The 24,095-nt window shown below is 48.0% G+C and overlaps 1 protein-coding gene across 1 annotated transcript in view; it reads right to left on the bottom strand.

The window, feature by feature from the left end:
• The window catches only part of TTC34 (tetratricopeptide repeat domain 34), a 155,731-nt gene extending 137,697 nt beyond the window's left edge, over nucleotides 1–18,034 (bottom strand). Inside the window, exons 1-2 of the mRNA XM_088442863.1 lie at nucleotides 17,953–18,034; nucleotides 1,071–2,736 (exon numbers count right to left, since the gene is read on the bottom strand). Of these exons, the coding sequence (XP_088298989.1) occupies nucleotides 1,071–2,713 (1,643 nt within the window). The 5' untranslated portion in view covers nucleotides 2,714–2,736; nucleotides 17,953–18,034. The remainder of the gene's footprint in view (nucleotides 1–1,070; nucleotides 2,737–17,952) is intronic.
• Nucleotides 18,035–24,095: the final 6,061 nt, after the last annotated feature.

The following is a 24,095-nucleotide window of genomic DNA, read 5'->3' as shown; positions in this document are numbered from 1 at the left end:
CATTTGGTCTGGACCTCTGAGCTTTTTTCTGCTAGCCTCATCTGCCTACCAGGGTGCCCAGAATCTATGCAGCAGTGCCGCCTGGAGCATACCTTACAGCTCCCTGGAGCATACTCAAGATGCTCCTGGCATTGCTGTAATCACTGACCATTGTGGGCCCGCCCCGTGTGACATCACAAGGAGGGTGTGTGGCCTGCACCGGGCCCACAAATAATAAATATATATACCCCACCCCTGGCTTAGAGGATTGGTTGCCATTGGTTAAAAACACATTTATGCTAATTTCCATCCTTGACCATAATGTTATTATAGAAATAGGAAAGGTTCGGTGATGTTTTGAGGGTTGAATGCATGTGACTATAAGGTGCCGTGGACATTGCTATACAGGTTTTACAATGTGCTAAACTCCGCAAAACATCACATCTCCCACTTGCACTGATCAGCCATGGACACAAAGGGCCTGATTCAGACCCACTCGCGAGCGGCTGTCCGCTCGCAAGTGGGTCGATGTTATGGACTGAGCATGCGCACGACGGAGGGAGCTCCATCGTGCGCATGCGCCAGACCCGACGAGCGAAGGAAAGTCCTTCGCTCGTTGTGTCCGATCAAAGGGGGCGTGCTGTCAATGTTGATTGACAGCACGCCCCCTTTGGTGGGCGTGCCGGGGGCGTGCCTCCCTGACGGGGGCGTTCCCACGGGAACGCCTCCCGTCAAAAGCCGGCCCCACTGACATCACTAGTGATGTCAGTGGGAGTGATTTTGGCTCTGATAGAGCCAAAATCACTCCGGAGCTTGCGGTTGAAAACCTCAACCTCAGGCTCCGGCTCGCAATTTCGATGGTCGCGATGGTCACGACCATCGCGGCCATCACAATGCACGCTCGTATAGCTTGTGGGTGGTGACCCACAGCTATACGAGCGTCCAGGAGGACGCTCCATTTTCATGGAGCCCGGCCCTCATTCAGAGCGTGCACTCTGCTCAGAGCGTCCGGCTCTGAATGAGGCCCAATGTTGCTAAGTTGCAATATGTATTGTTGCTTATTATTTTTGTAGCTAGTAGTTGTGTATTACCATTCTTTAGATGGGACTCTGTCCTGCTCGGGATTGTTTCTTCTGTTCATTATCCCATTATCATTTGTACCGGAGGACTTTCTGTGCAGCATCTTCTCCCCTTCCTCCTGTAACACTTTGTAGAGAAGACCTCTCTGGTTCCAAGGCACGTAGGATTTGATAGTTAGGAAAGTCTCATCTAGTTTTAGCTTACAGGCTGTGATATAGTCCAGGGCAGTCAGATACGGGTTTCCACTTATCATACGGACTAGTCCTCGCCCACAGAGAGCTTTCACGCAGCTGGAAGGGTGTGGGGACTCATCTTCTATAATCTTCTGAAAGTCCTTCAGCGCCTCTTGATGCTCATTCCCGTGGAAGTAACAAAAGCCTCGTAGAACATACAACGTATTGTGATAGGTCTTTTGATCAGAATTTATCTGCTGGTTGCAAATGTCCAGACAGGCTCGGAAATCTCCAGCAAGAAGTTTGCAATCCGCCAGGCGGATGTTCATCTCCCGACTGTTCTCAGCAGAGCACTGAATCAGGAACTCCAGGGCCTTCATGATTGGTAAGAGAATCTCTGTGCCCGTATCAGATCTGAGCTCCGGTCGAGCCCGCACAGCTTCTCTGAAGTCCCTGAATTCCATTTCGATGCAAGACTTGGAGCGCTCCATTACTCTAGCAATGTCTGGACTGGAGAAGATCTCCGTAAACCTTTTCCTGGCATGACAGGGGCTGACCGAAAAGGCCTCTGCTAAGTCCCGAACCATTTCTTTTGTACGGCATCCTAAAGAGTAGTAGGCTGCAGCCCGGTCCACCAGAAGACAAGATATCTTCTCTTCTTTGATCTTAGTTTCTAGAGACAAAGCCTTAATGGCTCGAGAATAAACAGCTATGCACTCTTCAAACTTACATTCCTCGAATAGGTAAGCAGCCTGTGTTTTGCAGATCTGAAGGTCATCGGGTACCAACGCAGCTAGAAAACTATAACAGTCAAGAAGCAAGACTTGCATGGTCCCATCAGTGTTATTGTTCTCGTAAGAAGAAACATAGTCATGGAAGGCATTGATGACTTGCGGAAGATACTCTCTTTGTTTAGTACATATATATTGCTTTGCCTCCTCCTTCTGCTTTGTGAATACTTGGACATAATCGACTACCCCGTTGGCTGAGCGAGATCGAGACAGTATCCATGCCAGACCTCTGGTCAACAAGAGTTCTAGTGAAAATTGTGGATAGGCATTCAGTAGCGAGTTGCATCTGGCCACCACCTCCTCATAACGCCCACCTTTAAGGAACGTACCCATTTTGAATATGGAAGCGGCAAAATTATTTGGGCAGAGCGTTGAGAGGAACACGGCTGCGATTCCAGGGTTGAGTGACACAATGGCCATACCATCGCATTTTATTTTTGGAATGTCACATTCGCCCAGACACCATTCCTGCAAAGTGTCAATGACTTCATGGTACTGTCCATCGTCCAGCGACTTTACTCTCTGTAGGGCGATGGGGGCGTTGCAGCTAAAAGCTGCCATGTAAAAGGCAGAGGCCACTCGGATTTGTTTTTGCAGAAGATGCTCGTAGGCCTCTCTGCATAATCGACCAGGGACATCTTGACCAGACATCTTTACTCCTTCTGATGTGCAGAGGTGTACTAGGGTCATGTCCTCATCTTCCAGACGAATACCTGCAAAATATAATAATTAATTTCTTACGGTTTTAAAAGTTTTGTCACTTAAATACCAGCTTCACTCACATGTAAATTTCGACAATAACAGCCCCCTTGCCCAATCAGTACCGCTGAAGTCCCACATCTGTGACAACCATTATTTGGAAGGAAGTAACATCTGATATTTAATGGTCTATTGCAGATCTATGTGCTAGTACGTTCAATTTTATCTCCATCCAAGGCTTGGTAAATAGACCCCTTAATCTATACATTGCAGCCCTACACCAGACAGTGGATCCCAACTGTTCTGCAGTGCTAAAGAGGGGTAAAATGATGAACAGTGGGCCTGATTCAGCATTGGGAATTGAGGGCCTGATTCAGAGCCGCTCGTGAGCGGCCGCTCGTTCGCTCTGATCGATGTTCGCACATCTGCGCATGCATATGGGTCGTAATGCGCATGCGCCAACCAGTCATTGCGGTCGGAAATCGAGCGCTCGCAAAATAGCGAGTGCCTGCTAATTTGAGTGACAGGATGAGGTGTTTGTGGGTGGTAACGGGAAGGTGCTTGAAAACGGGGAGTGGTGATCCGAACGCAGGCGTGCCAAACGGTCAAAACAGGAGATTTAAGGGTGTGCATAATTAACAAAGCAGCGTCATCGACCACGTCACTTGGCTGTTTCTTAGCCTGAGCTGTTCGCATGATTGCGGTAGGATAAACCTACCACAAGCACTGCGAGCAGTTCAGACGCCTTTCGATGTACTCGATTAATCAAATAAATAGCGGAGATGACATAGGATGCGAGTGGCCAGGGGGCGTCTTTACAAAATAGCGAGCGCATGTTTCGTTCGCTCGCTCAGACATAGAGGCGTAAACAGACCGCAAAGAGCGAGCGCTCAATTTAAATAGCCGGCCCCTTTTTCTGAACGAGCGAGCGCAAATAGCGTCCGGCTCTGAATCAGGCCCTGAGTAAGATATAGCTAATAGTAAGCTATAGTATTTGTGCATCTTGGTGAAACCATGCTGCACTGCAGGTGGAACATATTTAAAATGGGCAGAGAGATTTAGATTTGGGAGGGACGTGTCCAAGCTGACATCTAAATTGCAGTGTAACAATAAAGCTGTGCAGCATTTGTGGGCTACATGCAGAAGCTGCCAGTATTTACCCGGCATGCAAAAAAAATGTATGTATTTACACCCCTTGGATTGCAACATGGTTTGACCAGATTCACAGTTACTTGCTGTATTCCCAAAGCTGAGTCAGGCCCAGTATCAGTTAAAATGAACTTCTGCATATTATTTTGATTTTATTTTAACACTTTTAACAGTATACTTCAATGGCTGTGCAATGACTGACTTGTTGTTTTAAAACTACAGGTTGAGTCTCCCATATCCGAAAATCCAAAAACCGAAATATTCCAAAAACCGGAATATTTCAGGGCATCTGAGACGTCACGACGTGACTGACGTCATGACGTCACTAGTATAGTGGCCAATGAATAGCGGCGTGGTCCACATGCCAGGCCACCCCCCGCAGCACCCGCCGGACCCCCAGTGGCAGCCGACGGACCCTTCTGCGTCACTCGCCGGTCCCCTCGTGACACCCGCCGCACCGGCTGCACCCTTTCACCTTACCCGCCGGACCCTTCCGCCTCACTCGCCGGACCCCTCACGACACCTGCTCCACCCGCCGGACCACCGCAACATCCACAGCACCCGCGCGACACCTTCCGGACCCACCCGCAGCACACACCAGGCCTCCCGCTGTGCTCCCCCTCAGGTATTCCGAAAACCGTAATAATCCAAAATCCGAAATGCTCCTGGTCCCGAGCATTTCGGATATGGGAGACTCAATCTGTAGTAGAATGTTGCTGAATATGTCTCCTCTGATTTGCATACTGGAGCATCTAATTATAAAATGTAGCAATTCTGAAGGAATTAGCAACAAAATAACGAGGTCATCTCAAATCAAGAAACACTGTGAAAGAAAGGTGTGAAATGTTTGTCTGTCCATAAAAAAATAAAAGTAAAAACATGACAGTGTAAAGCTGGATACACACTATACGATGTATTGTACAATATTCGTTCCGTCGTGGATCGGAACAATATGGCGTACACGTTGTATTGTGTATAGTGATCCATCATTCCCGAGCGTCAGTCATTGCATCATCCCATTTGCTGTTCCGTCGGCAGATGGGCCGATGCAATGACCTTTGTGGCGCTGTTATATATGCACCATGTAATGATGATACCTTCCGCCATCATGCGCCGGATCACACAGGGTGTACGGCGCGTGCGATGTATCATTACACCGTATTGTTGCATTGCAGGGTCGCACCATTGCAGGTGTGTAAGCTTAACTAAAAATGGTTTCATATCGGAATCGGTTCATTAAACCATATTGTAAACCTCTGAGACACTTTGTTATGTTAAGGCTACTACTGTACTTTCACTTCCTAATTGATTCTTGCACTTGAATTATTTTCTTCAACTTCTCTGCTGGATTCTCTCCCTCCCACCTTTCCTGCATTAGGCCCCAGGGGGATGTAGCTATGAGACCGGCGGCCGCGATGCCGCCGGTCTCAATACCAAAAAGGTAATCCCGACAAGGGACTTAAGATAGGCATCAAAATACTGACGCCCATCTTAATCCCAATGACGGAAAGCCGAAGGACGCCAGTCCGAACGAGGTAAGTTTGGGGTGCCCAGAGCGCAAATGGAGCCTTCCTGCGGCGCCGGGCTAAGGTGGGTCGGAGGAGGAGGGAACTGGTTCCGTCTCCAAATAGAAGTGATGGAATGCTGTTTTGCCCCATTCCGGTGCACTTTAACCCCTGTGTGCGGTAAGGAGGGGTTAGGGTTAGGCACCCTTGGGGGAGGTTAGGGTTAGGCACTGGGGGAGGTTAGGTTAGGCTCCACTAAGGGAGGGGTAGAGGGGCAGGGCTAGGGTACTTACCTGCCCTGTCAGGGATCTTCAGTGCCCTCAATAGTAGTGCCCCTTATACAGTACCCCTAGTAGTAGTGCCCTTATACAGTGCCCCAGTAGTAGTGCCCGTTATACAGTGCCCTCAGTAGTAGTGCCCCTTATACAGTACCCCTAGAAGTAGTGCTCTTATACAGTGCCCCAGTAGTAGTGCCCCTTATACAGTGCCCTCAGTAGTAGTGCCCCTTATACAGTACCCCTAGTAGTAGTGCCCCTTATGCAGTGCCCTTATACAGTGCCCCAGTAGTAGTGCCCCAGTAGTAGTGCCCCCAGAAGTAGAGCCCCTTATACAGTGCCCCTAGTAATAGTGCCCCTTATTCAGTGCCCCTTACACAGTGCCCCCAGTAGTAGTGCCGCTTACACAGCACCAGCAGTAATTTTGCCCCTTATACAGTGCCGCCAGTAGTAGTGCCCCTTATGCAGTGCCCCCAGTAGTAGTGCCCTTTATACAGTGCCCCCTATACAGTAGTAGTGCCCTTTACACATAAATATCACAGACACACAACAATCTAGTTACCTGAAGCCCCGCTTCTGCGCCCACTGCCGTCTGACTGCTCCGTCCTTGGTCCTCGCGCTGAGCAATATGGAAGAGACGTAATGACGTCTCTCTGCCTTCATCCACTGCAGGAGCCGGAAAGGTGTAGCTCATGAGTGGGCTCCAGCTGCCGCTGCAGGGAAGGAGCTGCCGGGCGCCCCCGCTGGTAACAAAATCTGCCGTCCCCTGGCGCCAGCCCTGTGTGCAGCAGCCAAAAATAATCTGCCTGACTCTTATTGGCTGCTCCCAGGGGCGCCGAGAGGAGGGGGAGCGGGTACAATTTACCTGGGCCCAGGCTTCCAGAGGGGCCCAGCGCCAGCCCCCCTCCCTCCTCCCTCGCAGCAGCCCAGCTGGGATGCAGTGGCAGATTGCTCGTGGTTGCTAAGCAGCAGCCATAGCAATCTCCAATGCCTGAGGGGGGGAGCGATCACACTGGCTTTGTCCCGGGCTGAGGGGCTCACAGCGCCCCTACGCGGTGCTGCTATGTTGTTTTTTTTTAAAGGGAGCGTGGCCACGCCTCCCGTGATTGGGCCACACACCCTCTTTAGTGGGCCCCGGGGGCGCTCTCTACGCCCCTTGCCCCTTGTCCAACACAGCGCCCAGGACACTTGCCTCACTCGATCCCCCCTAGTTACGCCACTGGTGATCAGACAGGAACCAATCAGCTGCCGTATACAATTCACACCCCCATCTTAGTAGACTGAGGGCCTGATAAAGAGATGTTCACAAATGCGATCCCGTACACAGCGGCTGTGAGAAAATATGCAAATGTCGCAACCATTGGTATTTATTTTGAGATGCCCACTGCTGGCATAGCACATCCGGGGCTTGCGTACAAGGATGCCAACATCGGATACACATTGGTCAATCATCCAACTTTTCAGTAACCTCATGGTCGTGCAGAACAAAGACACTGGAGACTTAATTGCGTACGGGACCGCAGTCGCACGTTGTGACATGCCCCTCGAAACGATCGCAACAAGCCTGCATTTGAGTCACCAACCCTGTTACCGCCCACAAATGGTCCCTGACTGTCAATCACATGGCAAATAAATCTCTGCGACCGCCGTCGGAAGACCATTGCAGCAAATGCGCAGTGCAACTCTGGAAGATCAGAACTGAGACTCGGATTTATCTGGATTCACGAAATTCGGGTGGATTCGGATTTCTGGAGAACCGAACGGCACATCTATAGTATTCATTAGCACAGTCATAGCTTAGACCATGAGTGTGTCTTATAAATTATGGTCAGAGGAGACCAACTCATTACAGAAGACTGTCCCTGCATTGCAGCAGGTACCCATGATAAGTAACCCTATGAGAAGGCAGAAGATGGCAAAGTTATATCCACCAGAGAAAAGTGTATGGAACAGTTTGTGGGTTATATAATGGCAATTAAAACACCTGCTGAACCCAACAGGCTAAAGTATTGCAAACAACCCGGCAGGGGCGTACTAAGAGCGGAGGGGGCCAGTGTTCACCCCCCCGTCCGGGGCCCCATCCCCTCACTGGTCACCGCGCCATTTTCCCGGTGATTTCCTACTGCACATGCGCAAAACGCTGGGAAATGGTCGTGGCAGCCATTTTCCAGGTGTTTTGTGTAGCGCTACTTCGTGGGACTTCGGAGTGGTAGTTATGAAAAAAAAAAAGAGGACTGGTGCAGGGTGTGTGGGGTGGGCTCCCCCTGGCCCAAGGGGCCCTTGTGCACCAAACACACTGCACCCATTATAAATTCGCCTCTGCAACCCGTTCTGGATGGCAGACCTCAGTGGCATGCAGCACCCACATTGCTGGCTCTATGGACACTTCCACTTTGAAGTAAGGCAGAGATTCCCAAACTCAGGGCCTGATTCAGAGCCGGACGCTCTGACAAGAGCGTTCGCTCTGAATCAGGGCCCTCCTACCTAAAATTGGAGCGGCCTCCTGGCCGCTCGCATAGCTGTGGGTGACCACCCACAGCTTATGCGAGCGGCCAAAAAGATGGTCGCGATGGTCAAGACCATCGCGACCATCGGGCTTGTGACGAGACCCTTGTGGTAGGGTCTCGCTGCCGCAAGCCCAGGAGTGCTTTTGGCTCTATTAGAGCCAAAAGCACTACCACTAACATCACTAGTGATGTCAGTGGGGCCGGCCCCAGACGGTAGGCGTTCCCATGGGAACGCCTCCGTCTGGGCAGCAACGCCCCCAGCACGCCCACCAAAGGTGGCGTGCTGTCACTCACCATCGACAGCACGCCCCCTTTGGTTTGAGACCCATAGCGACGGCTTGGCCGTCGCTATGCGGGTCTCGCGCATGTGCACGACGGAGCTCCCTCCATCGTGCGCATGCGCACTAGGACACCATCGACCCGCTTGTGAGCACTCAGCGCTCGTGAGCGGGTCTGAATCAGGCCCTCAGTCCCCAAGGCACCCTAACAGTCCAGGTTTTAAGGATATTCATGCTTGAGCACAGATGACCTAATTAGTACCTCAGTCAATTTGATTTAACCACTTGTGCTCAAGCATGGATAGATCTAAAACCTAAACTGTTGGGGTGCCTTGAGGAATGAGTTTGGGAACCCCTGAAGTGAGGCGAGGGGTCCTGCTTTTGAGAAGGGGACCAAGGTGTGTCGTTGTGGAACATTCAGTTTGGGGTGAGTGTTCCACCCCTGTTCGCATAGGTTATCTTATGTTAGGCCGTGGTGATTGTCTGTAATGCTTTCTCAGCCATCCTTTTGTCCAGTGTTTCCCAACCTCGGTCCACAAGGCACACTAAGGGGTAAATTTACTAAAGTGAGAGGTTTTAGAAGTGAGTTTTAAAAGTGATGTTGCCCATAACAACCAATCAGATTCTAGCTATTATCTTCTAGAAGGTGCTAGTTAAATGTTAAGTAGAATCTGATTGGTTGCTATGGGCAACATCACTTTTAAAACTCACTTCTAAAAACTCTCACTTTAGTAAATTTACCCCCTAACTCCAGGTTTTAGTGATATCCATGCTTGAGCACAGATGGTTAAATCAAAATAACTGAGGTACTAATTAAGACACCTGTGCTCAAGTATGGCTATCTTTAAAACCTGAACTGCGTGGTTGGGAATCCCTGCGTTTGCCCGATTTATTAATCAGTCTAATAAAATAGGTGACCTTTTATTTTAGTGAGAAATAAGAAGGGAATGTTATGTAATTGGTTTAGCTAAACGGTCATGAGCCCATCGGCATCTTATAGATGGTAAAACCGTGTTAAATTCACCTGGCGTTCCCATTAGTGCGATGCTGCATGGCTTGGTGATAAATTGTCCATACTTTGCAGGGGCAGGCAGAGATTTTAAAGATCCTCTGTAAAGAGCTGTGGAATTTGTGTGCACTATATAAATAACTGGTAGTAATAATAATAATAACCTTTCCGGATTTCCGCATCGACAGTAGCAGCACTGTACAAATCACCGGCAAAATGGCGCGGTGGCCAGTTTCCGGGTGTTTTGCGAATGCGCAGTATGGAAATCCCCAGGAAAGTGCAGCCATTCCGAGTCCGAAATCACTTTGGGGTACAGAGTCGAACTGAGTCCCGGTTCAGATCTTCCATCGGTTCGGAACTCGGATTTAGAAACCAATCTCGGCCTTTGGATCGCATGCGAACAGGTCAAAGTGACGTCATTTTAGCTGTTTTTTTAAATTATTTAAAAAAAAAATACAGATCCAAAACCAAAACATGTGAGGGTGTTATGCAAAACCAAAACCGCAAAGAAACGGCGGTCAGCGCACATCTCTAATGAGGACCCCTGTGTTTTGGTTTTGGCAAAACCACTCTTAAATGTTATGGTTTTGATTTTAGTTTTGACAACACCGCCCTCAAGTGTTTTGGTTTGGATTCGGTTTTAATTTTTAATTAGTTTAAAATTTATAAAAGCAGCTAAAATCATGTCATTTGAACCTGTTTACTTTACATGCAAACAAAACCTGAGATTTGGTTTTTAAGTCCGAGTCCCGAAGTTACCGCAGACCCGAGCCAGGACTTGGTACTCTGAACCCCAAAATTGATTCGATTTGGAACCCCTAAATTCAGGTGTTTTTGTTTTTCAGGAAAACCGAACCACACGTCTCTAGTTAAAATGCAACTTTCTGTATAGTACATGCAATTCTAATGAACTAGCAAACTGTTTTACATGTAATCTGCGTGTACTCACTGGTTCATCAGCACCGTCCCTAGAAAATGCTCGACATTGTTGGAAATAATAGCATGGTACCGTTGACAGGAATGCAAAATGTACAGTATGTGAGCTAATTGTAATACAGTTATGCTACCTGCTCTTTGTATAAGTTGCTGGTATCAAGTGTCTGAGCTTTTATCTATCTAGTGCAAGTTACTGTCTTTTGTATTATGCAGTAAGTACAGTAGCAAACAGTTGCCCCCGGGAGAGAGCATTTTATCCAGCACTTTACCTCTCTCCCTGTGGGTTTTGCTAGCAAATATTGCCTAATGTTGTCTCAGATGTTGTCTGGCCAGCTTATAAAGGGTTACTTGTGTGTGGTTTAAAAAACAAGTGATTGTACACGCAACACTTAACTGTTACATGGCCACTGCATAGGGGAAGTGTGGTCACAAGTTCAGTTGCCTGAGAACATTCATGTGTGGGGTTGCCCAAGGCAGGGCCGAAACTAGGATATCTGTCACCCAGTGCAAGGAAGCAATTTTGCGCCCCCTCCCTTCCCGTACCTGGATTTTGTCCTTGCTCCTCGATAAGGCAGTGCACTACTCAGACATCCCTGGTATAGTGACTTACATTATTCCACACATCATAATGCCCATTATGATGCCCATTATGCCACACACTGCAATGCCTATTACCAAAGTGCCACTTACATATTTGCCCAACACCATTTTATGCCCCACAGTAATGCTTCTAATTATTTTAAAATTACCTGCTCGTTGCCAGGGGGTTTATGCTCGTTGCCAGGGGTTACATGCTCGTTGCCATGGGGTTTCATGCTCGTTGCCATGGGGTTTCATGCCTGTTGCCAGGGGTTACATGCTTGTTGCCAGGGGGTTTCATGCTTATTGTCAGGGTATTTATGCTTGTTACCAGGGGTTACATGCTCGTTTCCAATGGAGTTTCATGCTCGTTGCCAGGAGTTACATGCTCGTTGCCATGGGGTTTATGCTCGTTGCCAGGGGGTTTCATGCTTGTTGTCAGGGGATTTCATGCTTGTTACCAGGGGTTCCATGCTCGTTGCCAGGGGTTTCATGCTCGTTGCCAGGAGTTACATGCTCGTTGCCATGGGGTTTATGCTCGTTTCCAGGGGGGTTTGAAGGGAGAAGATGCAGCTCTCGGCATCCTCTCCCTGCAGCGCCAGCGTTCCTGGCACTTCCAGGAATGCTGTGCGCATTGCGCTCTGCTAAAAGACACTAGAGGTCCAGTAGGACCTCTAGCATCTGTCTCTTCTTTGGCGGCGGCCATTTTTGGATGGCCGTTTTCAGCAGAGTCCATGCGGACGGCTAGTCCGCATGGAATCTGCTGAAAACGGCCATCCAAAAATGGCCGCCGCCAAGGAGGAGACAGACACTAGAGGTCCAGTAAGGACCTCTAGCATTTGTCTCCTCTTTGGCGGCGGCCATTTTCAGATGGCCGAGCCAGATTTTTCACCCCCTCGCAATACCCACCCGGTGCACGTGCACCTCTAGCCCCCCCCTAGTTGCGGCCCTGCCCAAGGGAGTGGGCTCACTCACAAATTTGCCTAAGAACACAGCCATGAATAAAGAATGGTACCAAAACATCCTCCAAGAGCAACTTCTCCCAACCATCCAAGAACAGTTTGTTGACAAACAAGGCCTTTTCCAGCATGATGGAGCACCTTGCTATAAGGCAAAAGTGATAACTACGTGGCTCGGGGAACAAAACATTGAAATTTTGGGTTCATGGCCAGGAAACTCCTCAGACCTTTATCCCATTGAGAACTTGTGATGGACAAACAAAACCCCACAAATTCTGACAACCTCCAAGCATTGATTAGACAAGAATGGGCGGCCATCAGTCAGTATGTGGCCCAGAAGTTGAGTGACAGCGTGCCAGGGCGGATTGCAGAGGTCTTGAAAAAGAAGGGTCAACACTGCAAATATTGACTTGTTGCATAAACTTAATGTAATTGTCAATAAAAGCCTTTAACACTTAGGAAATGCTGTAATTTTACTTCAGTATATCATAGTAACCTCTGACAAATAGGTCTAATAACACTGAAGCAGCAAACTTTGTGAAAACCAATACTTGTGTCATTCTCAAAACTTTGGCCATGGCTGTACACATAAGAATCAGGCCTAGTGTCCTCAGTACACATTATGTAAGTGTACCCCACTTTGCATTATGCCCCAGTTCTCATTGATAGCCTCCTGCTTATCGGTTGTCGTACTGGTTAGCATTACCGCCTAACAGCACTGAGATCATGAGTTACATCTGAAGATTCTGTGTTGAGTTTGTATGTTCTCATCGTTTACGTGTGGATTTCCTCTGGGTGCTCCACACTCCAAAAACATACTGGTAGGTTAATGGGTTGCTGACAAAAATGTGACCCTAATATGTGTCCATGTTATTGTAAATAATGTGTAGCTCCACTGTGGCAAGGACATTCATTGATGCCACAACCTCCATACCTGCCGACATTCAGCTCCCTCCTGCCGGGAGGGAGCTGTCAGGCCTCCATGGGGGGGGGGGATCGCGGCAGAAAGGGGGCCTGGTGCTGCGATGATGCAGCATTGGGGCCGGAGTATGTACGTGACTGCGTTATTGTGGTCCCACCCTCTTTTCATAATGCTGAGATAAAATCCGTTGCGGGGGTTTCTACTGTTAGCGGGAGGGTGGATGGCCCCCGGGAGGCTTGCCTGCCTTTCCCGGGGGGCGGGAGTGGCACCCGATTTTTGGGAGGCTCCCAGCCGAATCTGGATTGCAGGCAAGTATGCCGACAACCCCATATAGGGAGAATTAAAAAGCTGCCAAGTATGATATGAATTGCATTGCAGGGATGACAAAAGCAGATATTTCGGTGCAGAGACTCAGAGAAATAATAAGGGTTGTTCACTTAAATATTTGATCAAAATATAAACCAATACCTCATACGTCTATAGTGCTAGATGCATTCAATTCTACCCAGGATTTGTGCTTAATTGTAACCTGCACAGAGGGATGACATAAAACTGTCTAATTCCCCATGTCAGGCACAATACTGTAACACTTCAGGTTCTTGTCCTTTAAGAGTGGGACAGCTGAGATATCCTGCTGGGAGAGTGCATTAGCTGGAGGTTCCATTCCCACCACTGTGTGTATTTATCCAGATCACACCTTGTACTAGGAAATGTCACAGCAGGGGACAAAGGAAAGTGTTACCTATGTTTATTTACACAATGCAGAATACAACATTCAGAAGGGCACAATGCAATACAAATAAGATGAAGAGATGTCTTCTAAGTTCTTACATGTGTGTCTTTTATAAAATGCTTTCACTGACATTGGGCCTGATTCAGAGCCGAACGCTCTGACCAGAGCGCTCGCTCTGAATCAGGGCCCTCCTCCATGAAAATGGAGCAGCCTCCTGGCCGCTCGTATAGCTGTGGGTGACCACCCACAGCATATGCGAGCGGCCAAAGAGATGGTCGCGATGGTCTTGACCATCGTGACCATCGGACTTGCGACGGAGACCCTGTGGTATGATCTCCCTGCCACAAGTCCTGGAGTGATTTTGGCTCTATCAGAGCCAAAATCACTCCCACTGACATCACTAGTGATGTCAGTGGGGCCGGCTTCAGACGGTAGGCGTTCCCATGGGAATGCCTCCGTCTGGCAGGCACGCCCACCAAAGGGGGTGTGCTGTCAATCAACATCGACAGCACGCCCCCTTTGGTGCGAGACCCGGAGCGATGGAAAGCCCGTCGCTCCCCGGGTCTCGCGCATGCGCACGACGGAGCTCCCTCCGTCGTGCGCATGCGCAGTGGGGAACATCGACCCGCTTGCGATCGTACTGCCGCTCGCGAGCGGGTCTGAATGACCCCCATAGAACTTTTATAAATGGTCTATACCTTTATTTGTGGACATACGTTTATATATGGTTCAGTGCAATCGGTATGAATTACCACTGGATCCCAGGCCGGCGGTTCAAATCCCGACAGGGGCTGGCCGACATAGGAGGAAATCCCGATCGTCCCAAAGGTAAGTATAAACTAACCTATTCTACCCCCTAACCCTCCTTTAGGGTGCCTTACCCTAATCCCCCCTCTAACCGCCTAAACCTAAGTCCCCTGGGGCGGTGCCTAACCCTAACCTCCCCAGAGGGTGCCTAACCCTAACCCTCCCTGCCCCTAGCCTAACCCTAACCTCCCGGGGGTGCCTAACCCTAAGTCCCCTACAGGAGCCCTAAACCTAACCCCCCCCGCGTGGCTGTCCGCTGCGGCGCCCGGCAACCGCTTGATCGGGATGCCGGGCGCCAGTCTCCCGGTGTCGGTAAAATTACAGGCGTCTAGATTTAGACACCTGTCATTCGTCCCTCATCGGGATTAAATTGTCTGGAAGCCGGCAGTCGGCATTCCGTCCACTGGCTTCCTAAACGTATACCGGTTCAATGGACCCCTTACTGTCAGCTCTCCTGGCAGCAGGGTGTCGTACCAGGTGCCCCAAGGGCAGTGACGGACTTGCAGTCTGGGTGGCAGCTGTTTACTGTAAATTATAAGTGCTATTAGAGATCACTGAGAAATGACCATGTCCATATTAAATGCACAATTGCGGGACATTTTTTTTCTCTTTTCTCCCCCTTTTATGACAACATTACAATTACTGTATATGCAGTTACTCATTGAGATAGTCACATGCTGCTTAAGCTGGGTACACACCCAGACAATCGTCGCCCCGGTCAACCAATATAGGGTGATGTATCCTACGATTGTATAGGTGTGTGTGCAGTACCATTGCAGGAGCAATAGGCGATAAACAGCTTATAGCGCCTGCAACAGTCAGGATCGGGAGGTGGTATTTCATGGGCTGTTTAATGTTTGTCGGCCTGACCTTCCGATCCCATAGATGACCATGCACACTGAGCTGTGTCTGCACAGGGTGTACGGGCCTTACAGGCAGCTGACAGGGGGTCAAGTTGGGGACACAGCACTCGGCTGATCGGGAGCGTTTACACGAAAACGCGATAGAGTGATCAAGTAGGCGCTTACCCAGCTTTATATCAGTCATGTGCTCAGAAGACAAGGAGGCGTCTCACTGCTACTGCACCCGCAGTCATATGATTAATAGCAACAGCCAATGTACACGAAGCCGGATTAAGCTTTTGGAGGGCCTGGAGCACTTAAGACAGGGGGTTCCACCCCCATTCCTCCAGTCCTCCTCCGCTTGTGAGGCACCGCCTCCACTGATCATCCAGCCTGTCTCTACTTGTCTGGCCCTTAGAAAATACATTGGACTGTACCATGCAGCAGTATGCTCTGGCTGGGGAAAGAGGTATGAGAAAGGGGGCCCCGGGCGCCATGCCCCCCACTTTATCCGGCTCTGAATGTACAGCAAAAAATTTTCCAATTATGTACATATTAGTAATTTGGACCTGATGTATGCCAGGACCACCAGCCCATGGTTACCAACATTCTGGCTGTTCCTTCCGGGAGGGAGCAGCCAAATTGGCATGGCAGGGGGCGTGGCTGGAGCAAGGGGGCGGGGCCACTTGATCGCGTCATTTGGAAGCAGGGGGCTGGACCATAATGACGCGATTCATCGTGAATTGCATCACAGCCCCCCCGCTGTGGGAGTTTCTCAGGTTATCATGGTGGGGTTGGGAGGGGTCGGCGGCCGCTGGGTGGCGTGTCTGCCTTTCCGGGGGGCCGGCAGCAGCACCTAATTTTCGGGAGGCTCCCGGCCAAATCGGGAGGGTGGGCAAGTATGCACCAGCCCCGTCCCTACCGTTGGACTGCTGTTATACTTACCCTGTGCTGCAAACTTGCCCCATATCTGTTGTGCCATTGAGAGCCATTGGGAGTGGCTCCCACTGCGCATGACTGAGATAGGACAGACCGCAGCATATCATTATAAAGATTATTTACAAAAAGCATCAATGGACAAGGTCTATTGACATGTATTATGGGGCCTATTTCTCAATAGGTCTATTTTAGCAGGAAAGAATGTATTTAATTTTATTGCAGCATTAAAAGGAAAAAAAAAATTACTTCCAGCCTCAATTTGTAAATAAAAATACATACTCACATACGTGTGCCGGATAGCCAGCATGCACATGTGCAGTATAACTAAAAGTTCAAATTTGGGCTCTCTTATTTACTAATAAAAAACAAAAATTTACATTTTTAAAAACATAGTATAGTTTAAAATCTTTAAGCAGTGAAAAACTTCAATATCCTGAGATTGTGACAACAGAACAAGTATTGCAACGGTGCATGTACTTTTTGCTAAAAAGACGACACCATGTGACCCCATCTAGCGTTCGCCTGTGCAGGTCGAGCAAACACTGCACCGACTGCAATTAATGTTACACTGTTATGAGCTATTTCACACATGCCGGATTCGGCCGGTTAGGCAAGAACCGGCCGGTAGCTGGCCGGCTTTTTTCTGGCACTCAGTGCCTTTCATAAGCAGCGGCTTTGAGCCGCTTTTAATGTCAGGTGTTTTTTTTCCGCTATTGGGCATGTGCAGGATCAGCGCTGCTGCAAAAGCCCGGCAGGCAGAAGCCAGTGTGTGTGACACTACTGGCGTGCAGGGACGGCACGGCCACGGCACGGCACCGTCCTGCATAGCAGTTTTTTCCGGCTATATCACGGCGACCGTGCCGTGACCGTGTCGTGTGAAAGGAGCCTGTCCTTTCCCTGCAGTACTATATTTCACAACCGGTTAAATACTGGGCGGCTTTTTGCCGCCCGGTCACAACCGGCATGTGTGAAATAGCTCTTAGTCTTATTAGAACACTTTTACATAGGCTTACCATACTATCCCTTTAAACCGGGACATTCATGAATTACACAGGTTCTGTGGCTGATTAAAACCAGGTGAAACGCAGTCTTGAAGTCAGCCAGCCACAGAACCTGTTTAATTCATGTGTGTCCCAGTTTAAAGGGATAATATGGTAAGCCTACTTTTGCACAATCACACTTCTATAAATATTTTTAAAACTTGTTTAATCAAATATTGCGTTCTGTAGCTTACAACGCTTGTGCAACTAGCACATTACACAAAATGAGCCCCATAAAATAATAGTATTTTGCACTAAAAGGTCACCTTAAAAAATAACAAAAAAAAACACAGACAATAATCCAGGAGAGCTTAAAAAGTAACCAAATATAGTCACCAAAAATAGTCACCAAAAATATAAATAACGTAGCAAAGTATGAGACCAGTTAGTGATAACAAGCAAATAATGTAACAATTCCACTTCCTCAGGTTTCACATCTAATCCAGTTGATTCCTCCGGGATTCTCTGCACCCAATCCCCCATAGTCACCCATCCTGCAACCCTGATCATCCTTTGTCTCATTATCTGCCTGTTTAACTCCTATTTATTAATATTCATTGCTCCTAGCCTGTGTACTGTTTTTGGAAAACAGTATTTAGTAGTTAAACTCTCCAAAATAAAAACAAATAAAGTTAAAAATATCTTTTTTTTTTTTATTTTGTTTTTTTCTTTGTTGTTGTTGCAAAGACAATAAAACAAAGCCCAGATATAAACAATGGGATCTATCTTGTTAGTTTTGTTTCTACTCACTTGCACATTATAATCCTCAAGGCTTGTCCTGGCTGCAGCCCCATGGCTTGCACTGGTCCTCAGTTGGGTTCCTTGCTGTGATGTGTACCTGTAGATGAAGTATATACAGTAGTTCTTGTGATCCTTGTAGTATATGAGGTATCCTGGAGCAGCTGCTGGAATGAGCCCCGCCCACGTGTCCCGTTGCCTTGGTTACCATAAACACTAGGCCAAGCTGGTGTATTCAGCACACCCCGTGGCTTCATGTCTGCTGGGACAATGCACAAGGTTCACTGTCACACTGATTAAGGCTTGTGCAAATTAAAGAGATTTTTTTTTTATTTCATACAATTTTTTTAACTTTTTTTTTTTTTTTTTAAGCACAGAAAACAAAAATATTAATTTATAATAAAAAAAATGTGTAGGCCTTCTTTGGTTTAGATTTTTTCATCAGCAGCCCTTTTTTTTTTACTAGGGGTGAGGCCAAATAAATATTTCAAGTGTGAATTATTTTTTATATATTTTTTTTTAACCATGAAACTGCATTTTTCTTTTAAATCACACCTATCCCTTATTTATTTGTCATGTATTTTGTCTGTGTTCTGAAAATAAAATTAATGTTCAATAGCAAACAAAACATAGAATACAGCAGGCAAAGAAGAAAAAGTGTCTGAGAAGACTAAAAAAAAAGATTTGCTTATAAAAAAAAAAATTAAAAGTAAAACAAATAAATTCTGGTCTGTCCAGGTCTGTAGGACAATTTACACTCCCAGGTCTGTTTCTACTTTCCTCAGTAAATTTTCCTCAGTGTATCTAAAATCCTACGGGCCTATTTTTCAAACATTTATCTGCTTTAAATCATGAAGGATTGGCTCCGCATGAGTTATGCTGGGTGCACACTGACAGACACATTGGCCGATGAATTGTACGGCCAATATATCTGCTGCACGTCGGCCAGCGTGTGCCTGCGATATGTTGATGAACGTTGTCGTTCACCGACATATCGCATTGGCTGTGCTGTACAGTCGATGGACAGATACGCCTGCAGACATATCTGTCCATCTGCAGCTGTGTACCGTACACACACAGCGGCAGCCGCGAGAAGCCCTGACCCGCCTATTATTATTATGGCCTATTATAAAGGGGACATAGCCTCACAGGAACTCCCGATAGCGTCACTCCGGGGGCATAACCAGCACCCCCGGACATGCTGGGCTGTCCCCGGAGCCGGTACCTCAACTGTCGGCTCCTCCTCTGTGACAGGAACCAAGTGCAGCAGGAGAACGTCACACTGCAGCAGTCGGCTTCTGTTACTGAGGAGGAGTCAGTATTTTGGGGTCACCCCCTCCAAGGGTGACACTAACACCTGGTGCGGCCTGCACCTCCATAGTGACACCACTGCATTCCAGACCAGGCACTCTGCTAGCCAAGAGCAAGGGCTGGAGTGGGGTGTGTGGTCAGGGGCGTTTCTAGAGAGGAGGGGGCCCGTGTGTGCAGTCTCCTTCATGGGCCCCGTCCTCTCTGTCAGGTGGCCGGCAGCGCACTGAGCTGTGCGCGGCCAGCGCCGGAGTTATAGACTCTGGGCACTAGAGTACGCCCAGAGTCTATAGCGTATGCGCAGGTCACCAGGAAAATGGCTGCAGTGGCCATTTTCCTGTACTGTACATGCGCAAACAATGGGAAAATGGGCGCAGTGGCCATTTTCCAGTTGCCTTTACAGTGCCAGACCCCCGCGCCGAAGTGGGACTCCAGAGCGGTAAGAAATACTATGGGTGCAGGGTGTGCAGTGCGGGGCCCCCCTGGACCCAGGGGCCCATGAACACACCCTGCACCCATTATAGATACACCCCTGGGTGTGGTGGTTCTGCCCACAGTGCCTCTGCACTCTGTGCGATGGCACCAGTCGCCCTTAGCTCAGGGCCGCATTAATAATGGGGCTGATGGAGCTACAGCTCCAGGCCCACCATCTGAATAGGCCCACGGCCTTTTGATGTGTGTGTTGCTGTAGAAAGGAATTTTTATATCCTTCTACAGCAGCCTGAGGGCCGACCATGCCCTCCCCCCAGCCGCACATAACACCCCCCCACCCCGTCGCCGCCGAGGCTGTGACACCGGACCGCCGGTGCATAAACATAAAGGCAGCACAATGGAGGGCTGGGCTTGTCTTGCCCTCCCAGCGCTGCTTACAGAGAAGTGGCAGCGGAGGAGCCTCCGCGTCATGTGACGTCACAGCGTGTGACGTTACATAGGTGCCGCCCGCCGCCACCACCGCACCGTGTCCTCCTTATGCAGCCCGTCCTAGGCTGTGCACCGACCACCACCTCAGTCACAGGCTCACAGCTCCTTCATGAAGGCTGGAGACTCCGTGACAGCAGCAGCTGTCTGTAGGATGTGATCTTTTGAGTCCCCCAAAAAGTGAGTTGCTGTTCAGTCCTTCTGGCCAGGCTGCTGCTGTGTAGTAGGATATGTATTGATATACTGTAAATGCATATCAATCATATAAATATCTATACATAATATTAAATTATGAAATATTTAAAAATTATATATAAGTTTATAAATATATATAATATGTGTATATATGGTAAATAAAAAGACCATGTATACAAACTGTGTGCATATATATATATACACACACACACACACTGTATATACAGTATAATATACAAACATATACACTATATATGTATATATATTATATACTGTGTGTGTATATATATATATATATATATATATACATATATAATACAAACTGCGTGTGTGTGTGTGTGTATGTATGTGTGTATATTAGGGGTGTGCACCGGCCACTTTTCGTGTTTTGTGTTTTGGTTTTGGATCTGGATCTTTCTTCGTGTTTTGGATCTGGATTGGTTTTGCCAAAACCACCCTTCCGTGTTTTGGGTTCTGGGTTTTGTGTTTTGGATCTGTATTTTTTTGAAAAAAAGCATAAAAACAGCTAAAATCACAGAATTTGTAGGTTTTTCTGCTCCTATGCTATTATTAACCTCAATAACCTTAATTTCCACTCATTTCCAGTCTATTCTGAACACCTCACACCTCACAATAGTGTTTTTATGTCCAAAAGGTTGCACCGAGGTAGCTGGATGACTATGCTAAGCGACACGAGTGGGCGGCACAAACACGTGACCCATCTAGGCGTGAAACTGCAGTGGCAGACAGGATGGCAGTTTGAAAAACTAGGCCCCAAACTGTACATAATGCAAAGAAAAAAAAGAGGTGCAAGATGAAATTGTCCTTGGGCCCTCCCACCCACCCTTATGTTGTATAAACAAGACATGCACACTTTAACAAACCAATCATTTCAGCGCCAGGGTCTGCCACACAACTGTGACTGAAATGATTGGTTCGTTTGGGCCCCCGCAAAACAAGCTGGCAATTAATCTGTCCCTGCACAAACTGGCTCTACGGAGGCAAGTTGTCATCCTCATCCTCCTCATCCACCGATTCCTCACCCTCTTCAGTGTGTACATCCTCATCCTCACAGAGTATTAATTCGTCCCCGCTGGAACCACAGGTCCCTCTGTACGTTCTGGAGGCTGGTCTCCCTGGAAGAGTTGATAATTCATTTTATGAACATCATCTTCTCCACATTTTGTGGAAGCAACCTCCTACGCCTTTCACTGACAAGGTTCCCGGCTGCACTAAACACTCTTTCGGAGTACACACTGGAGGGGGGGCAACTCAGGTAAAATAGAGCCAGCTTGTACAGGGACCTCCAAATTGCTTCTTTTTCCTGCCAGTACAGGTACGGACTGTCTGACATGCCTACTTGGATGCTGTCACCGATGTAATCATTTAACAGACAGACGCACGCTTGTCGCTGCTGCTTTGAGGATGCAAGTGCGGCTACAGCCCACACAATTCACAAAGACAGAAAAAAAAAGAAGAATATTTTTATTGTTTGTGGAGCGCACTTTGAGGGTTACACCACCCTTTAACAGACAGACGCACGCTTGTCGCTGCTGCTTTGAGGATGCAAGTGTGGCTACAGCCCACACAATTCACAAAGACAGAAAAAAAAAGAACAATATTTTTATTGTTTGTGTAGCACACTTTGAGGGTGTCACCACCCTTTAACAGACAGACGCACGCTTGTCGCTGCTGCTTTAAGGATGCAGGTGCGGCTACAGCCCACACATTTCACAAAGACAGAAAAAAAAAGAACAATATTTTTATTGTTTGTGTAGCACACTTTGAGGGTGTCACCACCCTTTAACAGACAGACGCACGCTTGTCGCTGCTGCTTTGAGGATGCAAGTGCGGCTACAGCCCACACAATTCACAAAGACAGAAAAAAGAAGAAGAATATTTTAATTGTTTGTGTAGAACACTTTGAGGTGTCACCACCCTTTAACAGACAGACGCACGCTTGTCGCTGCTGCTTTAAGGATGCAGGTGCGGCTACAGCCCACACATTTCACAAAGACCGAAAAAAAAGAACAATATTTTAATTGTTTGTGTAGAACACTTTGAGGGTGTCACCACCCTTTAACAGACAGACGCACGCTTGTCGCTGCTGCTTTAAGGATGCAGGTGCGGCTACAGCCCACACAATTCACAAAGACAGAAAAAAGAACAATATTTTAATTGTTTGTGTAGCACACTTTGAGGGTGTCACCACCCTTTAACAGACAGACGCACGCTTGTCGCTGCTGCTTTAAGGATGCAGGTGCGGCTACAGCCCACACAATTCACAAAGACAGAAAAAAGAACAATATTTTAATTGTTTGTGTAGCACACTTTGAGGGTGTCACCACCCTTTAACAGACAGACGCACGCTTGTCGCTGCTGCTTTGAGGATGCAGGTGGAATCTAGACGGGATTTGGAACCGAGGACACACTACCTCCATCAATTGTCTAAATCCCACTGCACTAATGTCGGATACCGGACGCACGTCTAACACCAACATAGCAGTCAAGGCCTCAGTTATACGTTTTGCTTCAGGATGACTGCTGTCGTACTTCATCCTCATCGCTAGGGACTGTTGGAGGGTCAATTGTTTAGTAAAAGTAGTGATGTTCCTACTTCCTCTCTGGGATGATGAACAACTCCCAGCAGCAGCAACAGCACTAGGAGGAAGAGGTTCTTGATCTTTCCCTATTTTATTTTTATCGGAGAAAGTTTGGTCCTCCATTTATGTTATATTGATATATATACGTGCGGCTAAAGCGCACACAAACACAGAAAATATTATTTTATTTTTGCTGGAGAGTAGTGCACTTTGTGGGTTACACCACCCTTTAAGAAATGAGCCAGCCGGCTCTTTACTTATGGGACACAGGCGCACACTTGGCGCTGCTCCTTTGTTGATGCACGTGCAGCCACAGTGCACACAATTCACAAACACAGAAAATATTTTTTTTTTTGGTTTGGACTGGAGTGTACTTTCGGGGGTTACAGCACCCTTAACGGTCAAGCCAGCCGGCCCTTTACTTATGACACAGGCGCACGCTTGGCACTACTTTGTTGATGCACGTGCGGCTACTGCGCACACAATTCACAAACACAGAAAATAATTTTTTTTTAGGTTTGGACTGGAGTGTACTTTCGGGGGTTACAGCACCCTTAACGGTCAAGCCAGCCGGCCCTTTACTTATGACACAGGCGCACGCTTGGCACTACTTTGTTGATGCACGTGCGGCTACTGCGCACACAATTCACAAACACAGAAAATAATTTTTTTTTGGTTTGGACTGGAGTGTACTTTCGGGGGTTACAGCACCCTTTAACGGTCAAGCCAGCCGGCCCTTTACTTATGACACAGGCGCACGCTTGGCACTACTTTGTTGATGCACGTGCGGCTACTGCGCACACAATTCACAAACACAGAAAATAATTTTTTTTTTGGTTTGGACTGGAGTGTACTTTCGGGGGTTACAGCACCCTTAACGGTCAAGCCAGCCGGCCCTTTACTTATGACACAGGCGCACGCTTGGCACTACTTTGTTGATGCACGTGCGGCTACTGCGCACACAATTCACAAACACAGAAAATAATTTTTTTTTTGGTTTGGACTGGAGTGTACTTTCGGGGGTTACAGCACCCTTAACAGTCAAGCCAGCCGGCCCTTTACTTATGACACAGGCGCACGCTTGGCACTACTTTGTTGATGCACGTGCGGCTACTGCGCACACAATTCACA

This window comes from Taudactylus pleione, unplaced genomic scaffold (genome assembly GCF_031769625.1).
Source record: "Taudactylus pleione unplaced genomic scaffold, aTauple2 ptg000318l, whole genome shotgun sequence".
NCBI lineage: Eukaryota > Metazoa > Chordata > Amphibia > Anura > Myobatrachidae > Taudactylus > Taudactylus pleione.
This window is presented reverse-complemented; position numbering and strand designations above follow the sequence as displayed.